Source organism: Rutilus rutilus, assembly GCF_951802725.1.
Source record: "Rutilus rutilus genome assembly, chromosome: 9".
In the NCBI taxonomy this organism is placed as follows: Eukaryota; Metazoa; Chordata; class Actinopteri; order Cypriniformes; family Leuciscidae; genus Rutilus; species Rutilus rutilus.
This window is the reverse complement of record NC_140223.1, coordinates 9,191,083-9,209,069: the sequence shown is the minus strand read 5'-3', so window position 1 is coordinate 9,209,069 and position 17,987 is coordinate 9,191,083. Positions and strand designations below refer to the sequence as shown.

At 37.6% G+C, this 17,987-nt stretch overlaps 1 protein-coding gene across 3 annotated transcripts in view; it reads left to right on the top strand.

The window, feature by feature from the left end:
- Positions 1-17,987, top strand: part of grik1b (glutamate receptor, ionotropic, kainate 1b) — a 37,994-nt gene continuing 20,007 nt past the window's right edge. For all 3 annotated transcript variants that reach the window (XM_084418608.1, XM_084418607.1, XM_084418609.1), the window contains exons 1-4: positions 1-537; positions 14,830-14,997; positions 16,095-16,352; positions 17,099-17,280. In XM_084418608.1, the coding sequence (XP_084274734.1) occupies positions 369-537; positions 14,830-14,997; positions 16,095-16,352; positions 17,099-17,280 (777 nt within the window). In that variant the 5' untranslated portion in view covers positions 1-368. The remainder of the gene's footprint in view (positions 538-14,829; positions 14,998-16,094; positions 16,353-17,098; positions 17,281-17,987) is intronic.

Sequence of the window (17,987 nt, the reverse complement as noted above, 5' to 3'; positions counted from 1 at the left end):
ACAGACAGCGAGTGACAGATAAACGGGTATTTAATCTGCTGGCAGATGTGCGTTTCCATCAGAGCGCCGGCACAAGATTTAATCATTTCCTCGGTGTACCAAAGAGCAAAGACGTTGTCGAGGTCGACTGCTGCCAGATTTGAAGTTAATCTTCACAACGGATCCATGTTTGCGGATCAGAGAGTCGCCAGTGCCCTCAATTGAGCTCGCGCGCACGGACTGGGAGTCGCGCGGTCCCTGGCTGTCAGAAACGCCACTATGTCCTGAAAGCACCGCGGGAAGGGATGACTTATTCTGGAAAGTGATGCCCAGTTAGCACCTATGGATGTGAGGATGGGTGATTCCCACCAGTACGAGTGAGTGGAAAGATGCTGCTCGGATGGAAATCATTCCTGTATGGATACACAAAGAAGAAGGATATGTATGTTGAGTGTGTCTCCTGCAGGTGTCCCATGCTGAAGGGGACAGGTGTGAGCTTCATCCTGCTGTGTCTGATGGCAGAGGTCAGTCTCAGCGCGCAGCAGGTCTTGAGAATCGGTGAGTATCAAAGCCCTTCATTAATAACAGCTGTGTGTGGAATTAACATTTCTGGACTGTGATGTTTGTTTGTTTCATTTTGGCCATTTCAGTGTCTCCAAAACTCTGGACACTTAAAGTTGCTTTAAAAAGTCTGAAAGTCATTGCATTAGAACTTCTTTAGGTTTTAATTTGTATGCCTCATGCTTCTATGCGATAAAAGTGGTCCCTTGTATGAAAGAATTTTTTTTTTTACATTTAAAGGGATAGTTCACCCAAAAATGAAAATTATCCCATAATGTACTCACCCTCAAGCCATCCTATGTTTATATGACTTTCTTCTTCAAACACAATCAGATATCCTGGCTCTTCCAAACTATGGGAGTGAATGGTAGTTTTTGAAGCCCATAAAAGCGCATCCATGCATCATAAAAGTAATCCATACTACTCCTGGGGGTTAATAAAGACCTTCTGAAGCGACGCGGTGCGTTTTTGTAAGAAAAATATCCATATTTATAACTTTATAAACTGTAATCACTGGCTTCCGGTAACAGTCGTGCGAGTCTAGTTCCAGCGGTAGAGTGACCTCTGACCCGACGCAACTTAACTTTTGGTCATCACATATGATTGCATATGATTTTTCTTATTAGAAAATTATTTTTAACAATCCTGAGGTGATAAATGTCAATATTGAAAATTGCATAAGAGGTAGAATGTCATTTTTGGGGGGGATAGTAAAACTAAATCCGTCTATTTGGAATCTAATGCAGCAGAATCAGAATATGTTAAGTCTTATGATCACACACGCAATTTATTTGATTTTTTTTCTATAATTTACTAGAAGCACAATTTGAACTATCTAGATGACAGAATATCATCCATAAATTCTCAACGTGAGTCATTAATTTGTGTGCCTCTTTTGTGCCTGTATGAGGTGATGCTTCCAGCTGCAGCATTTTCATTGGACTTTCCAGTTCATTCCATCTAATCCTATTGTTTTATGAGAGAGAGAGAGAGAGAGCGGGGCTAAAATGCAGGTTAATCTACTATCTAATAGCGTCTTATGATCTGTTGTTGTTTTTATTGATTTAATGCAGTCCAGTGTATGAATGTTGTAAGTTTGGTAATGCATAATTAATGTAAAGCTCAACTCTGGCCCTCGAGCTCCACTTTCCTGAGTTTAGCTCCAACCCTAATGAAGCACACCTGAACAAGCAAATCAAGACCTGTGTTCGAAACCGCCTCCTATACCCTCATTCACTATTCCCTATACATTAGTTCACTAATATAGTCCACTTGAGGGAGTGAATGAAAACGAGTGTGTGGATTCAGACACTGACGGCTGCTGCTTTTGCATAGTTTGTGCTTGCAGTTTAATAATCATTTGAAACTAAGCAAACTGGCAGCTCCAGTGGTAATGAAAAGATTTATCTTGAACTCTGTCATGGAAACTGGCATGCACAAACCTTAATTAAACAATTTAATAATCAATTTAAAAGGCTACAGCCACATTGGACCAGCAGTTTGGAAAATAAATGGAAGATTCGGCTCAATCGGCATCCAATTCGGCACGACCCTTACAGTGCATTATGGGTATTCTCTAGCCGTTAAGTGTACATCGTTTGTTGGACTGAATGAGTGCACTAGATAACGTCCACTATGGTTTCGGGCAGCACTACTAATGGATGTCCCCTCTAATAATTCCCTATTAAAGAGTAAAGGGGTGATTTCGGACATGGCCAAGGTCTTCAGGATTACTAGAAATCTGGTTTGGGGCAAAACTCAGCAGGACGGTTGACCAATGATTGTGTGATGTTGTTCACAACATAGTGTGGTTGTTAACTAGTTAAATAACAATTGAGATTTATGGATTGGTATACCAGAGGTGGCTGATTATGTTTCTTTGGAGCCTTTAATAATGTTCTTTGTGCGTTTAATCCGCTGTTATAATTTCTCCTGGTCTGAGGTCGAATCTAATCTTTTTTCTCTGCAAACCTTTAATCTGCTCCATATGGTTAGCGTTTCAATTAGTCCTCTCAGCTTTTGGGTCAGAAACCCAGTCGCTGGGTAATACTGAGAAATCGTCCCTGTTAAGCATGTTAAACACGCCGGGCTAATCTGCTTTCTGCTCAGAGACCCTCGGACTGACCCTGCCAAAGCTCTGCGAGGATGTTGCATTGAGGAATATATTACTAACAGTTTGATTATGAGATGCTGACTACATTTATTTACATTCACATTTAAATGTATGCATTTAGCAAATGCTTTTCTCCAAAGTGATTTTACAAAAGAGGATGTGAAAAGTTGGGATTTTATTACTTAAGAGTGTTTAACATTTTATTTAAACAGACTAGAAACAGTTTTAGATTCTAGAAAAGTATAAGGATTTATGTCCAGGTCACATGTCACACCAAAAATCAAAACATTTTTTCACCCTATGAATAATTCTCATTCATTTTAAATAATAATTCTCACTAGATTCTCATTAATGTAAAAGAGTCGGATAATTGCTGCAGAACAGCATTAATAATAATAATTCTTTTTTTAATATATTTTTTATTATTATAATCATTTAATATTAAAATATTTTAATATAAATATTAACATTAAAAAAAAAAAAAAAAAAATATATATATATATATATATATATATATATATATATGTATGTATTGGGGGGAGAGGGGTTAAATGTGCTAAATTGTAATGAAAATAAATAAGGCTCTATTTCTTCTATGCAAAAAAGGTACTTATTTCTTTTATTTAATTTTTATGTGAAATATGACCATGTTTTTTTTGGGGGGGGAATATTTTGTGATAGCCTATTCAGTGCATTTTGGAAAGCATCCCTGTGATGTTTATGATCATTAATTAGATGCTGTTATTTCATTCAAAACAATGGTTTAACTGCATTGGATTAGATTTTGGGATTAATTAAAATTTTGGATTATTATTTAATTAACATTTTAATTTCTCTGTTTACTCTGTATTTTTAATCAGAACAAGCTTAAAGCATCTTATTGGCCAGTTCTAGAGATCAGGTACCCAGAACAGAGACATCTCAGTCTCACACACACACACACACACACACACACACACACACTGTGATGCAGTCATGTGGGATAGTGGGATGTTGAATGAATGGAGGGAACAACTGCATCTTTGTCCTTCTCTCCTTTAGCTGTTGGCTCACATCAACAGTGAAGTCCGTCTCTGAGCCTCAACACTCACGTCCACAACTCTCACAGCAACACACTGGCACAGTCTCAGGGTTATATGACACAGATTTCAGGAAGATAAAGATGGCCTTCACCAAAAATCACAATTTTGCTTCTAGGCCATTTGATTAAAAAGTTAAAGCCTACACGACTGGTCAAACGGTTGGAATAATTAAGATGTTTTTTATTTTAATCTTTGAAAATAAGTCTCTTATGCTCACCGAGGCTGATCGAAAAAATACAGTAAAAACAGTAATACTGTGAAATATTATTACAATTTAAAAATAACTGTTTTCTATGTGAATATATTGTAAAATATAATTTATCCCTGTGATCAAATCTGAATTTTCAGCATCATTCCTCCAGTCTTGTGTGTCACATGATCCTTCAGAAATCATTCTAATATGCTGATTTATAGTAGGAATAAATTACATTTGAAATAAAAAACAGTTATTTTATATTGTAATATTTCACAACATCACTGTTTATTAATGCAGCCTTGGTGAGCATAAGAGACTTCTTTCAAAAACATTTTTAAAAAATCCTTTGACCAGTAGTGTGTGTGAGGTTTTGAACTATAGGTGGCGCTAGTGGGTTTGAAGGACTGATATTGCCATCAGGAATGTTAAGATTCAGACCTTGCCTGTTGGTGACCTTTGCAATTCGGAGGCCCGTTTTAAAGAAACATTCAGAGAAACAAAGTTATCTCATATTTCGCTCTTTATAGTCTATTTATAAAAGCACTCTATCTCTTTAACCACAACTGTTGTTACATTCACATCACAACTGAAAACAAAAACAGCTTTAAATTTTCGTCCTTCAGTCCCTCAGCTAAAATTAAATGATTCTAAAGCCGCCAGTAGGTGGCGGCAAATCACTGCCTTAACGAATTAATTATTGAATCATTCATTCAAACGATTCTTTCAAAACGGATGATTCATTCAGGGACAAAGCAGAAGTGACTGAGTGAGTCGCGAGTCACTCATTAGACCGATTCGTTCAAAAACACGGATTCATTCAGTAACGAAACTGAAACTGTGTTGCTCGGAGAAGCGCAGTGGCTTTACTGTTTGGAACTATTTTCATTGGCAAAATAGAGGAAAAACGGACAATATTGTGTCTAAAATGTAAGTCACCTAATAGCCTATTAACTTATTGTTTATTGAATTGTTGTATAAAATCAATATCACATTTCCAAACGTGCTGATATTTGGGAACACAGCACTTTCTCTCGTGTGATATTGCTTATAAGTATTAAATACAATAACTTATATGGAGACTTTGTCTTTCACCATATCTTGGTTGTTTGGAAGCATTTTTATTAATATTGGTGGCATTTTTGCCCCATTCATGTATTTGAAGATGCATTTGTATTATTTTATATACAATTTATGATTTGTAAAATGCAGCTTTAAGTAGAATTTGTGCATTTGTTTTATATTTTAATGGAGTTTCAGTCCATAAGTGAAACACATCTTTATAGTCTCAAAGACACACCAAGGTTGTCCGTGTGACACGCAAACATTACAAACCCCGAGCCTGAAATCAATTAATTCCGATTTATTCCACTTGACGGCGGATTGTGCAATTTGTCAAAGTCACGCTTTTGATTGATGCCTTCATTTGATTAGCATCTCATTACCCCAAACCCCTGCGATGATGTCAGAGCTGAAGACATGTCTGCCAATGAGATATAGAAGCCGGTTGAAATCTGAATGAACTTCATGCATCATGATGAAGGTTCATCAAGTGTTTCTGAAACTGTGCCCAGTTTGTTCCCAGATTCTAAGATGCATGTTTGTTTAATTGGTCTGTGATTGGATGATTATATAACAGGTCAACAGGTCAGCCAATCATATCATTTCTCTCTGCTTGAAGGTCCAACCCATTGTGTATCGCTGTATATTTCTGAAGGTTAGAAATGTTTTGAACTGTGTTTTGAATGATAAAAACTATATTCAGGTTCAGATGCATCCGCTCTCTGAATCTGAGAACAGCAAAATTCAATAGAAACCACCGTAATCCGGACATCATTTCTACCAAAGCAGCTCAGCATAGTGGAACGCTTCTCTAATGAAAAGCTATCCTCATTTGTGCTGCTACATCTCCTCTGGAAGTCACATGAAGGTGAGGATGTTAGAGGATTCTGGCATGTTCAGTGTTTCTTGCTTGACTGCTCAGCTTTTCACTTTCATCACTGCTGTAATTCGCTTCCATAATGCTCTGCTGCTTTTCAGGTTATATTTGCTCTATACGCAAATGCCAGAATAGGGTTTTGAATAATATTCTTAAGATGACCTCCATCTTGTATTTGTAAATAAGTAAGTGCTGCACATGAACAGGAGAGTTTGAGAAAGAAAAGACTTGTTTTTATTGGAAGTGAAAATGAAAAATGAACTGGAAGTGAAAGTTAAAAGTTATAAAACATTTTATTACAAAATTTTTTATTCTTAATTCTTAAAATTCAAGCAAGCCCAGCCCAGGTGAGAAAAAGTAACGCATCACATTACTTTCCATAACACAATATTGTAATATTGGATACCTTTTAAAAGTAACTTTCCTCAACACTGCATGTAAGAAAAATAAAATAATAATAATAATATTTATTTTTTTTATTTAGCAGATCCTAAGTGATTACAAAAGTGTTTCAGTTTCACATATAATTTTGCAGCGGTCAACAAACAGCAAGCCTGCAATTCACAAAGTTATCTGCAGTGGTGTAAAGAATTAAAGTAAATGTAATTAGTTACTATACTTTACTGTGTAGCAAAGATATTAGCAACTTTTACTCTCTACTTGACTACATTTTTGAATAAGTATGTACTCTTTACTCCAATCCATTTGTGATGAGTAATGCAGTTACTCGTTACATTTTGTCTGCGTCCGAAAGAGGACGTATTCCAAGGTCTAAGGACATCAAGGCACGTCCGAATGCAATGTTAGCTTCTCTTCCTGTCTCCTGAGAGACCTTCATCTGATGGATATTTGAAGGCAACATACAGTAGATGTATCCTTCACTGCCTTTGATATCCCACAATCCTGTGCGTTCCATTCTGTGACAGTTGAGCTAGAAAAATGGCGTCTGAAAGTTGCGTCTGGTCATCAGTTTGTGTGTAAATCAATGTACATTTCTGATCAACATTTCTAGCGAGAATTTACTATTGTAGTCAGTAAATACTATTATTACATGGCTTGGTTGAATTCTAATGTAGAATGCGGTGTGTTATTTCTTGATAACAGACCGCTGCTAAGTATAACACACCGTTGCCATGAAAAACAGAGCGTTGCTATGGACGCAGGATTCTAACCCTAGAGACGGAACGGACTATTTTCTTTAGCGGAAGCAATACAGTCGTTTTTAAATCAATAAACTCCTTTTTAAATCAATATTTTGTGTCAAATTATTGATTTATTTGGTAGGTAGCCATGTAATAAGCGGGATAATGTAGAGCGAGGCGGTTGTTATAGCGAATACTCCGCTTCGCGTCGGGGTCCCGATCAGCCTGTCAGGGTTGTATTCGCTATAACAACCGCCTCGCTCTACATTATCCCTTACTTAAATACTACTTTTCAACAAAGCTCGCTCTATTTTGCTGTTGATCATTAAACTGTAACGTGTCCTCAGAAGTCAGTCCGAAGACGCTGCCTGTAAAGTCATTGCCTGATAGGGCAGCGAGGCAACAAGTCACTGCCCGAGTTTTCGGACGCAGCCTTTGCATGGCACCTAACCTTTTCTACAGCAGTTTATTTTTGTTATAAAAGAATATCGCCATCTACAGGGCACTGAAGGAACTATATCTTGTGCGTTTTGCCTGTACTCGCCCAAACTCATCAACAAGGCTAGTTTACGCGAATGTGAGTGTATTAGCAGGTAGTTGTGAATCACAGGTGTTTCATATATGAGATGAGAACATGACTACAGCCGGTGATGAGGCCGAAACCAGCACATCCAGTGCAACCAGGCTTTGAATATTTAATTTTACTTAACATTATTTTATGTATCTGTCATATTGAAGAGAACTTTTTGAAGGATATTGTGTTTTTTTGTGTGTGTTTTTTGAGCACTTGAGCCTAACTGAGACTTGAGAGTTTGTAGGCGTTTAAGAGACTGTTATATGAACCTTGATTTATTGCAATTTTGAGGTGTTCAGTTTTATTTTGATTTTAGAAAATAAACATGTGATTGCTCTCCTCACAAATCAACAGTTTCTTGTTTTTCACTGCTATGTCTCTCAGGTGTTGAGGACTAGTGCATCTTTAACCCTTGCATTGTGTTCGGGTCTGTAGGACTCGGTTTCATTTTTTATCAAAAGAAATATGATACGATTAATTATTTGTTCAAACTCAGACTCATTGGCCTTGGCTCATTTTCTGTGAAGAATATATATCAGAACACATTTTCAATGACCACACACTGTACTGTACAAGTGTGTGTGTGTGTGTGTTGTGTGTGTGTGCATGTGAGAGAGAGATTGTGTGTAACTGTGAGAGAGTGGGAGTGCAAGAGTGATTTTTGTGTTTCTACCCCTGCCATTCCCGCACAGGGTTGCAATTCTTAAATGTGATCTAACAAAGGTAAAGAGAAAATATTAACCATATATGCTGTTTATATTGCTTGTAATTGGGATGAAGTAAACATCTGTTGAGTATTTTAACATAAAATTGTTTGATTGTGTTGAATTAAAAACCCAAACATGCAGCGGGTCCACCAGACCCACGAACACTGGCCTGAATGACAAAAATATGAACACCACACAAGGGTTAAACCTACATTAAGTACGAGTAAAATACTTGTAATGGTGTCATTTTCGCTGTAAGGTATCTGTACCTTTACTCAAGTATGGTTTTCAAGTAGTCTTTACAGGTTCTGCTGGGAAACCTAATGCAACAACTGTTAAGTATTATCAGACATAAACAGTGAACAGGAGAGTTTAAGAAGGAAAAGACTTGTTTTACTGGAAGTAAAATTGAAGGATGACTCCAGGTTGTTTGTCAGGTGTTCGTTGGGATCGGTGGATTTTCCCTGATTATTCCGAGCATCAGCATGAAGCTCATGTCAACAGCGGCTCCACGCTGGTACACCAAATCAGAGAGGTTTACATGCAGTCTTGTGGAAACTGGTCACTTTGAGGTACTTTGCGGATTTGCCGTTCATGAGGTAGTTAATCTCAAAATGGTGAGTGCAATGTGTTTACAGACGTGGATTAGCATGTGCACAAGGTGACTTTGAATTTGTAGAGAGCTTCCCCAGAGTAAATAAGCCTGTAACGGGTTTGATTGCTTTCTTAACTCCTGATGCACAAGCTGTTTTGATAGTAAATATGCATTGGATTAGCCTTTTTTATTTGAAAGATAAGAGCGTCAGCTTTAGGTTGTTCTCATGGTTTCAGACTGGTTTGTACTGTAAAGTATAATGGTACTGAATTATTGCTATTTGCATATATCATGTACAGTATTTCCAAGCTCAGCAAAACCCATTGTGTGTTTGTTGGTCCGTGTGAGGCATTGCTGCCCTGTGAACCTTGACGGTGCATTTGTTTCTGAAGACATTGACTTTACACACAGCTCTGAGAAAACCAGGTGCCTTAACCAGTAACCCGGCAACAAGCAGATCAGGACCCGTCATGGTTGACTTCCTCGCTTCCTGAGAGAGAAACTGCTCTTATTTAAAGGGTTAGTTCATCCAACAATGAAAATTCTGTCATTAATTACTCACCGTCATGTCGTTCCAGACCTGTAAGACTTTCGTTCATCTTCAGAACACAAATAATATAGAGATTGATATTAATAATGAGAGATTTCTGTCCGTCGATTGACAGCTACACAACTGACACTTTGACGCTTCAAAAAGTTCATAAAGAGATCGTAAAACTGAAGAGATTCGATCGCTTTATACTGTATGATGAACATATAAAAGTCTTTAAACAAAAGTCTTCCGAAGATGAACGAAAGGTTCATTCTCGTGTTATGCAGCACGTTTGAGCTTCAGCAAGAACCAATGAGGGTCATTCTCGTGTTACGCATCACGTTTGAGCTTCAGCAAGAACCAATGAGGGTCATTCTCGTGTTACGCATCACGTTTGAGCTTCAGCAAGAACCAATGAGGGTCATTCTCGTGTTACGCATCACGTTTGAGCTTCAGCAAGAACCAATGAGGTTCATTCCCGTGTTACGCATCACGTTTGAGCTTCCTCAAGAACCAATGAGGGTCATTCTCGTGTTACGCATCACGTTTGAGCTTCAGCAAGAACCAATGAGGGTCATTCTCGTGTTACGCAGCACGTTTGAGCTTCAACAAGAACCAATGAGATTCATTCTCGTGTTACGCATCACGTTTGAGCTTCAGTAAGAACCAATGAGGTTCATTCTCGTGTTACGCATCACGTTTGAGCTTCAGCAAGAACCAATGAGGTTCATTCTCGTGTTACGCAGCACGTTTGAGCTTCAACAAGAACCAATGAGGTTCATTCTCGTGTTACGCAGCACGTTTGAGCTTCAACAAGAACCAATGAGGTTCATTCTCGTGTTACGCATCACGTTTGAGCTTCAACAAGAACCAATGAGGTTCATTCTCGTGTTACGCAGCACGTTTGAGCTTCAACAAGAACCAATGAGGTTCATTCTCGTGTTACGCATCACGTTTGAGCTTCAGCAAGAACCAATGAGGTTCATTCTCGTGTTACGCATCACGTTTGAGCTTCAACAAGAACCAATGAGGTTCATTCTCGTGTTACGTATCACGTTTGAGCTTCAACAAGAACCAATGAGGTTCATTCTCGTGTTACGCATCACGTTTGAGCTTCAGCAAGAACCAATGAGGTTCATTCTCGTGTTACGCATCACGTTTGAGCTTCCTCAAGAACCAATTAGGGTCATTCTCGTGTTACGCATCACGTTTGAGCTTCAGCAAGAACCAATGAGGTTCATTCTCGTGTTACGCAGCACGTTTGAGCTTCAGCAAGAACCAATGAGGTTCATTCTCGTGTTACGTATCACGTTTGAGCTTCAACAAGAACCAATGAGGTTCATTCTCGTGTTACGCAGCACGTTTGAGCTTCAGCAAGAACCAATGAGGTTCATTCTCGTGTTACGCAGCACGTTTGAGCTTCAGTAAGAACCAATGAGGTTCATTCTCGTGTTACGCATCACGTTTGAGCTTCAGCAAGAACCAATGAGGTTCATTCTCGTGTTACGCATCACGTTTGAGCTTCAGCAAGAACCAATGAGGTTCATTCTCGTGTTACGTATCACGTTTGAGCTTCAGCAAGAACCAATGAGGTTCATTCTCGTGTTACGCAGCACGTTTGAGCTTCAGTAAGAACCAATGAGGTTCATTCTCGTGTTACGCATCACGTTTGAGCTTCAGCAAGAACCAATGAGGTTCATTCTCGTGTTACGTATCACGTTTGAGCTTCAACAAGAACCAATGAAGTTCATTCTCGTGTTACGCAGCACGTTTGAGCTTCAGCAAGAACCAATGAGGTTCATTCTCGTGTTACGTATCACGTTTGAGCTTCAACAAGAACCAATGAAGTTCATTCTCGTGTTACGCAGCACGTTTGAGCTTCAACAAGAACCAATGAGGTTCATTCTAGTGTTACGCAGCACGTTTGAGCTCCTAAAGAACCAATGAGGTTCATTCTAGTGTTACGCAGCACGTTGGAGCTTCAGCAAGAACCAATGAGGTTCATTCTCGTGTTACGTATCACGTTTGAGCTTCAACAAGAACCAATGAAGTTCATTCTCGTGTTACGCAGCACGTTTGAGCTTCAACAAGAACCAATGAGGTTCATTCTAGTGTTACGCAGCACGTTTGAGCTCCTAAAGAACCAATGAGGTTCATTCTAGTGTTACGCAGCACGTTTGAGCTTCAGCAAGAATCAATGAGGTTCATTCTCGTGTTACGCATCACGTTTGAGCTTCAGCAAGAACCAATGAGGTTCATTCTCGTGTTACGCATCACGTTTGAGCTTCCTCAAGAACCAATGAGGGTCATTCTCATGTTACGCATCACGTTTGAGCTTCAGCAAGAACCAATGAGGGTCATTCTCGTGTTACGCATCACGTTTGAGCTTCAGCAAGAACCAATGAGGTTCATTCTCGTGTTACGCAGCACGTTGGAGCTTCAGCAAGAACCAATGAGGTTCATTCTTATGTTACGCATCACGTTTGAGCTTCAGCAAGAACCAATGAGGGTCATTCTCGTGTTACGCAGCACATTGGAGCTTCAGCAAGAACCAATGAGGTTCATTCTCATGTTACGCATCACGTTTGAGCTTCAGCAAGAACCAATGAGGTTCATTCTTGTGTTACGCATCACGTTTGAGCTTCAGCAAGAACCAATGAGGTTCATTCTCGTGTTACGCATCACGTTTGAGCTTCAGCAAGAACCAATGAGGGTCATTCTCACGCGTCAAGCAGGTTCGGTTGAGCTTCTATTAATGTTCGCTGATCAATGTTTAAATGTAAATAAAAGCCTAAATTAAATCTGTTCATCATATAAAGCGATTGTGTCTCTTCAGAAAATGTGGACAAAACCGCTCAATTCATATGGATTAGTTTTATGATCTCTTTCTCTTTATGAACTTTTTGAAGTGTCAAAGTGAAAGTTGTGTAGCTGTCAATGGAGGGACAGAAAGCTCTCAGATTTCATCAAAAAGATCTTTATTTCCAGCAGATGAACAAAAGTCTTACGTGTTTGGGTGAGTAAATGATAACAGAATTTTGGGGTGAACTATCCCTTTAAGTCTGAAATAGAATACCGTTTAATGAAATAAATAACGAATGTTGTTGTTGCAGAGCTGCTCTACACTAATATTCTAACATAATCTGGTTGGTGAAGAATGAATAAGAGAGTGTGTGATTGCTGTCATGTATTTTCCATCTAGAGGTGTTTATGCATTTCTAACCCTATACCAAATATTTTAAATGTCATATATTCAACATGAGCTAAATATCTCTCATGCACTCTATGGTTCTGTCCAAAAACCTATAGTGATCTTCCTTGCTGTATACTGTATACTTCTTAGGCAGCATCCTAAATGAAAAAGAACATCATAAGGATTATTAGGAGCATTATTTGGAACACCATAGATAGATAGATAGATAGATAGATAGATAGATAGATAGATAGATAGATAGATAGATAGATAGATAGATAGATAGATAGATAGATAGATAGATAGATAGATAGATAGATAGATAGATAGATAGATAGATAGATAGATAGATAGACAGAGAGACAGACAGACAGACAGACAGACAGACAGATAGATAGATAGAACATTTTATACGTATGTTTGGTATACAAAGATATTTAGCTGTCTGTGTTTTACACAATGCATTCTTTGCTAAGTAAATAATGTAATTAGTTCATGCAGCATATCATAAGATAAAGCATCATTAAAGCAAGCATGGCAGTTGAACAGTGGAACGATGAAGCTGTCAAGACCATTGAAATGAATTTGAGCGGTTCCACAGGAATAATTTGAACATCTGAAGCTTTAGTACATATTTGATTTTCATGGCCTTTTCACATAAGCCTGTAAGAGGTTCTGCTCGAACAGCCACAATGAAATGTCATTACCTTGAGCTTACCGCTGAGAAAGTCTGTATTTTTATCCCTCCTGTGAGAATGAAATATTCCCCACGGAGGAGAGCAGCTCCTGCGTGGTGTGGTTTGCTAACCGTAATTAACCCTGGTGTTTATCGGGCTGGATTTGAGCGTTTCACCCACACAAGGGTCTCTCAGTGGAAGAAAAAGGTCATTCACAATCAGAGCCCAGAGGGGAGGTCTTGCCCTCTCGTTCTTTACCTCTCTTCTCTTACAACATCAATCACAATCTCTCCAAAAAAAATCCTGTTGAAGTTGTTTTTCGAGGTGCTCGCAGCCAATCGCTGGCGTCTGAGCGATGATTGTTCCAGAGTTGTCATCTTTCAGACAGGCGACTGAAAAAACAATGTGCTGATTTGATGTGGTTCGTGGGGAACAAGAAAGGTTAACTAAACAAGAACAATTTTGATTTAAAGAACAATTTCGGTCAAATATCATAAATGTTAAACAATAGACTTTTACTCATCGTAACACAATAAAATGACTAACTAAAACTGTACTGATAGAATCCCATTTTATCCCATAGTTAACAGGTGTTTCCACCCTTTGGTCATGTTTTGTGTCACTTAGGGCAACAACTGTGCTATAGTTATATATACAGTATATACTGTATAAGTGTAACATTAGGTCAAAATTATTGTCACATATACAGTACATACAAGTCATGAACTTCACTGGAGGTTTGTCAGATTATATCAAATGTACATCATTAACAGGATATTTTTAAGGACTGTAACTGTTTGTCCTTTAATTTGTTTGAAGAATGGAAATGTAAAACCTTCATTTGAAATGCTGGTCAATTCGCTTTCTTACACGTAAAATAAAGGTTACAAAAGGGTTTGTTTTTTTGTCTCACACTGATGCTATAATAACCATTTTTTATTCCCCAAAGAACCTATCAGTAAAAAGTTCTTAAAAGAACATATAGTCAACAATGCTTGTATGTTGTGCATTTATCATCACACACTACTGTATATATGTGTTTTCTCTGAGGTTTGACTAATAATAATTTAAAACTGTGCTCCTTTACAGATATGCGTGTATGCTGTGCACTAAAGCAGATTTTGTATTTGTTTTGTCGTATTGTGTCTTTAGTTGTCGTGTAGATGTAAGATCATTTAAGGATTAGAGACGTCACGACCGAAAATTCATAAACTGTTTTGTGCTTCCGCAGCTTGAGAAAACAACAGAGATTGTGAGACAATCAGTATGGCTCTTATCTTAGGGTAATAACTGTTTCAATTGAAGAATTTTAACCTTCACCATACATGTACGTTACCTTATTGGTTTCTAAGTTTCAATTTTTGGAGAAACATCTTTTCTTGAATGAAGCATGACTGAAAACTCTAATTCTTCTTAGTTGACACACAGTAAAAGTATAGAGCTATAAAATGCATTTGAGACATTGTTGCGATCTCTAAAGGAGATTTGAGATTACTAATGTCTTTTTTGACCAAACAATTTTTCCTTTTTCTCTCTGTGCAGGGGGGATTTTCGAGACACTTGAGAATGAACCGATTAGCGTGGAGGAACTTGCCTTCAAATTCGCTGTAACCAACATTAACAGAAACAGGACTTTAATGCCCAACACCACCCTCACCTACGACATCCAGAGAATCAACCTGTTCGACAGCTTCGAGGCCTCTAGACGAGGTGTGATTCTTACATTTACACGTTTGACAGACACTTTTATTCAAAGCAACAGGATCAGTTCATGCATTGCCTGGGAATCGAACCCATGACTTTGGTGTTGCAAGCACCATGCTTTACCATTTGAGCTACAGGAATGGTAGCAAAGAGAGCTCAAAGCAAATCCTAATATGATTATATACATTGTGTATTAAACGATTAAAAACATATCTGTTGATTAAAATAAAGCTTAAATAAAATTAAATATAAATATTAGTTTATAAAGTAATATAAAAATTTGAATTAGAAAAAGGTTGCTTTGGAAAGTTATTAAATAATTTACTGGAAACTAAAACTAAATAAAACTAAAACTGAAATAAAAATAATTAAACCTAAATAACAATATAAAAAAAAAAAAAAAAAGTAGTAAAACGGCAAAAGCACATAACGAAATGACTAAAAGTTAAACTAAAATTAACATGAAACCTAAAAACAAAAGCTAATTTAAAATAGTAATCAATCTCTACTAAAATAAAAACTAAAATAGCACCAATGTTACTTGCCGTGAAATTTACTAGAAATTTCGGAGTGAAAATTGTTTCTACACCAAATTTTTTTTCTGTGTACCTATTAGTAGTTTATTTTATATAATTGCATTTGAATATACACTATAAAAATGATATGATCGATAAGTTATTACATGTAATGTAATGTTTTTCATCAAAATAAATGAACCAATTTCAACTTATTTTTTTTTTCAAGTTGTACAAGATTCAACACTCTTAAAAGTAAAGGTTCTTTATTGCCATCAATAGTTCCATAAAGAACCTTTCAAATCCATGGCATCTTTTCAAAGCACAAAAGGTTCTTTATAGTGGAAAACGATTATAAAATGTTCTTCACACTAAGAAAAGAATGTTTTGGGAATCCTTTTGGAACCTTTAATTTCAAGAGTGTAGACAAGATTTAAAAAAAAAATGAGTTGAGATGACTTGAACGGCCAGTTTGATTATACTTAAAACATTTAAGGCAGCTGAACTTAACATTTTAAGTTGAATTAGGGGGAATATTTGATCAGTGTGTTAATAAAGTCCCTGATGTTCTCTTGGTCTTGCTGTCAGCCTGTGATCAGCTGGCTCTCGGTGTGGCCGCGGTGTTCGGCCCGTCCCACAGTTCTTCAGTGAGTGCGGTCCAGTCCATCTGTAACGCGCTGGAGGTTCCTCACATCCAGACCCGCTGGAAACACCCGTCTGTGGACAACAAAGACAGTTTCTACATCAACCTGTTCCCAGACTACGTCTCCATCAGCCGCGCTGTGCTGGACATCGTGCAGTTCTACAAGTGGAAAGCCGTGACGGTGGTGTACGAGGACGCAACAGGTGGGCAGACTCATTGCTCAGATGTTTCTCTTTCATTTCTCAGGAGAATCGGTTACACTTTATTTGGGAACACGTGTCCTCGTTACATGTACTTACCATAGTAATAACAGTAAATTATGCATAATTACATGCAACTAACCCTCAACCAAACCCTAATCCTACCCTAACCCTATAGTAAGTACATGTTGTTAAATAATATTAATCTGTACTTAAATATATAATTACACTGTAACAACGTGTAACCCTTTATTTTAAGGTAATGTAGTTACATTGTACTTACTCAAATAAGCACTGAGTAATATTAATTAACTACATGTACTTACTATAGAGTTACGGTTAGGGTTTGGTTTAGGGTTGGTTACTTGTAATTATGCATAATTTACTGTTATTACTATAGTAAGTACATGTAGTAACGTGTAACTACATCACCTTAAAACAAAGTGTTACCCAAGTATCAACTTTGGCTCGCATGATTTGATGATTTCCTGCCCAAGAAACATTTCTGATCATTATCAATGTTGAAACCAGTTGTGTTGCTGCATATTTTTGTGGAAACTGTGATTCTTTGATTGAAAGTTCAAAATTAATAAACTAAAAAAATATTTGAAATATAATATTTTGTAACATTATAAATATCTTTACTGTCATGTTTGACTAATTTAATGTGTCTTTGCTGAATAAAATTTCATTTGAATGGTAGTGTGTTTCTATCATCTTTGCTGATTTTGTCTATGCATTATTTTTAGGGCTAATTCGTCTTCAGGAGCTGATCAAGGCTCCGTCGCGGTACAGTATCAAGATCAAAATCCGGCAGTTACCGATAGGAAGTAAAGATGCCCGGCCGCTTCTTAAAGAGATGAAGAAGGGGAAAGAGTTTTGTGTCATCTTTGACTGCTCGTACCAGACCGGAGCAGACGTCCTCAAACAGGTACAGTAACACACCGGGACTGAGCGACATTCACAGCTGGGTTGGGAATGCCTTTTCCATTTCCAAATTCCAATTCCATTTTAAATTTAATTCCAGTTTGAATCGAGGAAGCAAACATTCCAATGTAAATGTTTGAATGCATTCATTCACTGCAAAAAAGAAAAAGAAAAAAAGGATTAAGCTTATTTTTTCTGACCCCATTGGCAAATTTCTTGTTTTAAGCATGAATTTTAAGTATTTTGGCTTCTCGACTAAATTTATCTTGATTTAAGAAAACAACACAAAATTAGATTTACTGACTGCAATTTTTGACTGGAAAAGCAAAGCCTTGTTTAAAAGTTTAGCAGTAAAGAGATTGTAGTAGTAAAGTAAAAGACTAAAGCATTACCTGTTTTGAATTTGATATCGTGTGATGTTCTGACATTATTCACCGATGTCTGATGTCATTCATTGACGACATCAAATCCCATTTACCGTGTTACAGCAATACAAATACAAATCCCTAAACTAAATCCCCAATCAAATGTGATGCGTTTGATTGCTCCACTTTGTGGCTGATGTTACAAAAAGACACAGTCATGCTTTATTCCAGTGTTTTGATTTCAGGTCTTGTGGGGTCAGAGCAAATACTGTACATGTGTGTCTTTAGATATCTAATGCTCATTATGTGAGTATGCTGGTGCAGAAGGAGGTTTAACACGTTCTCC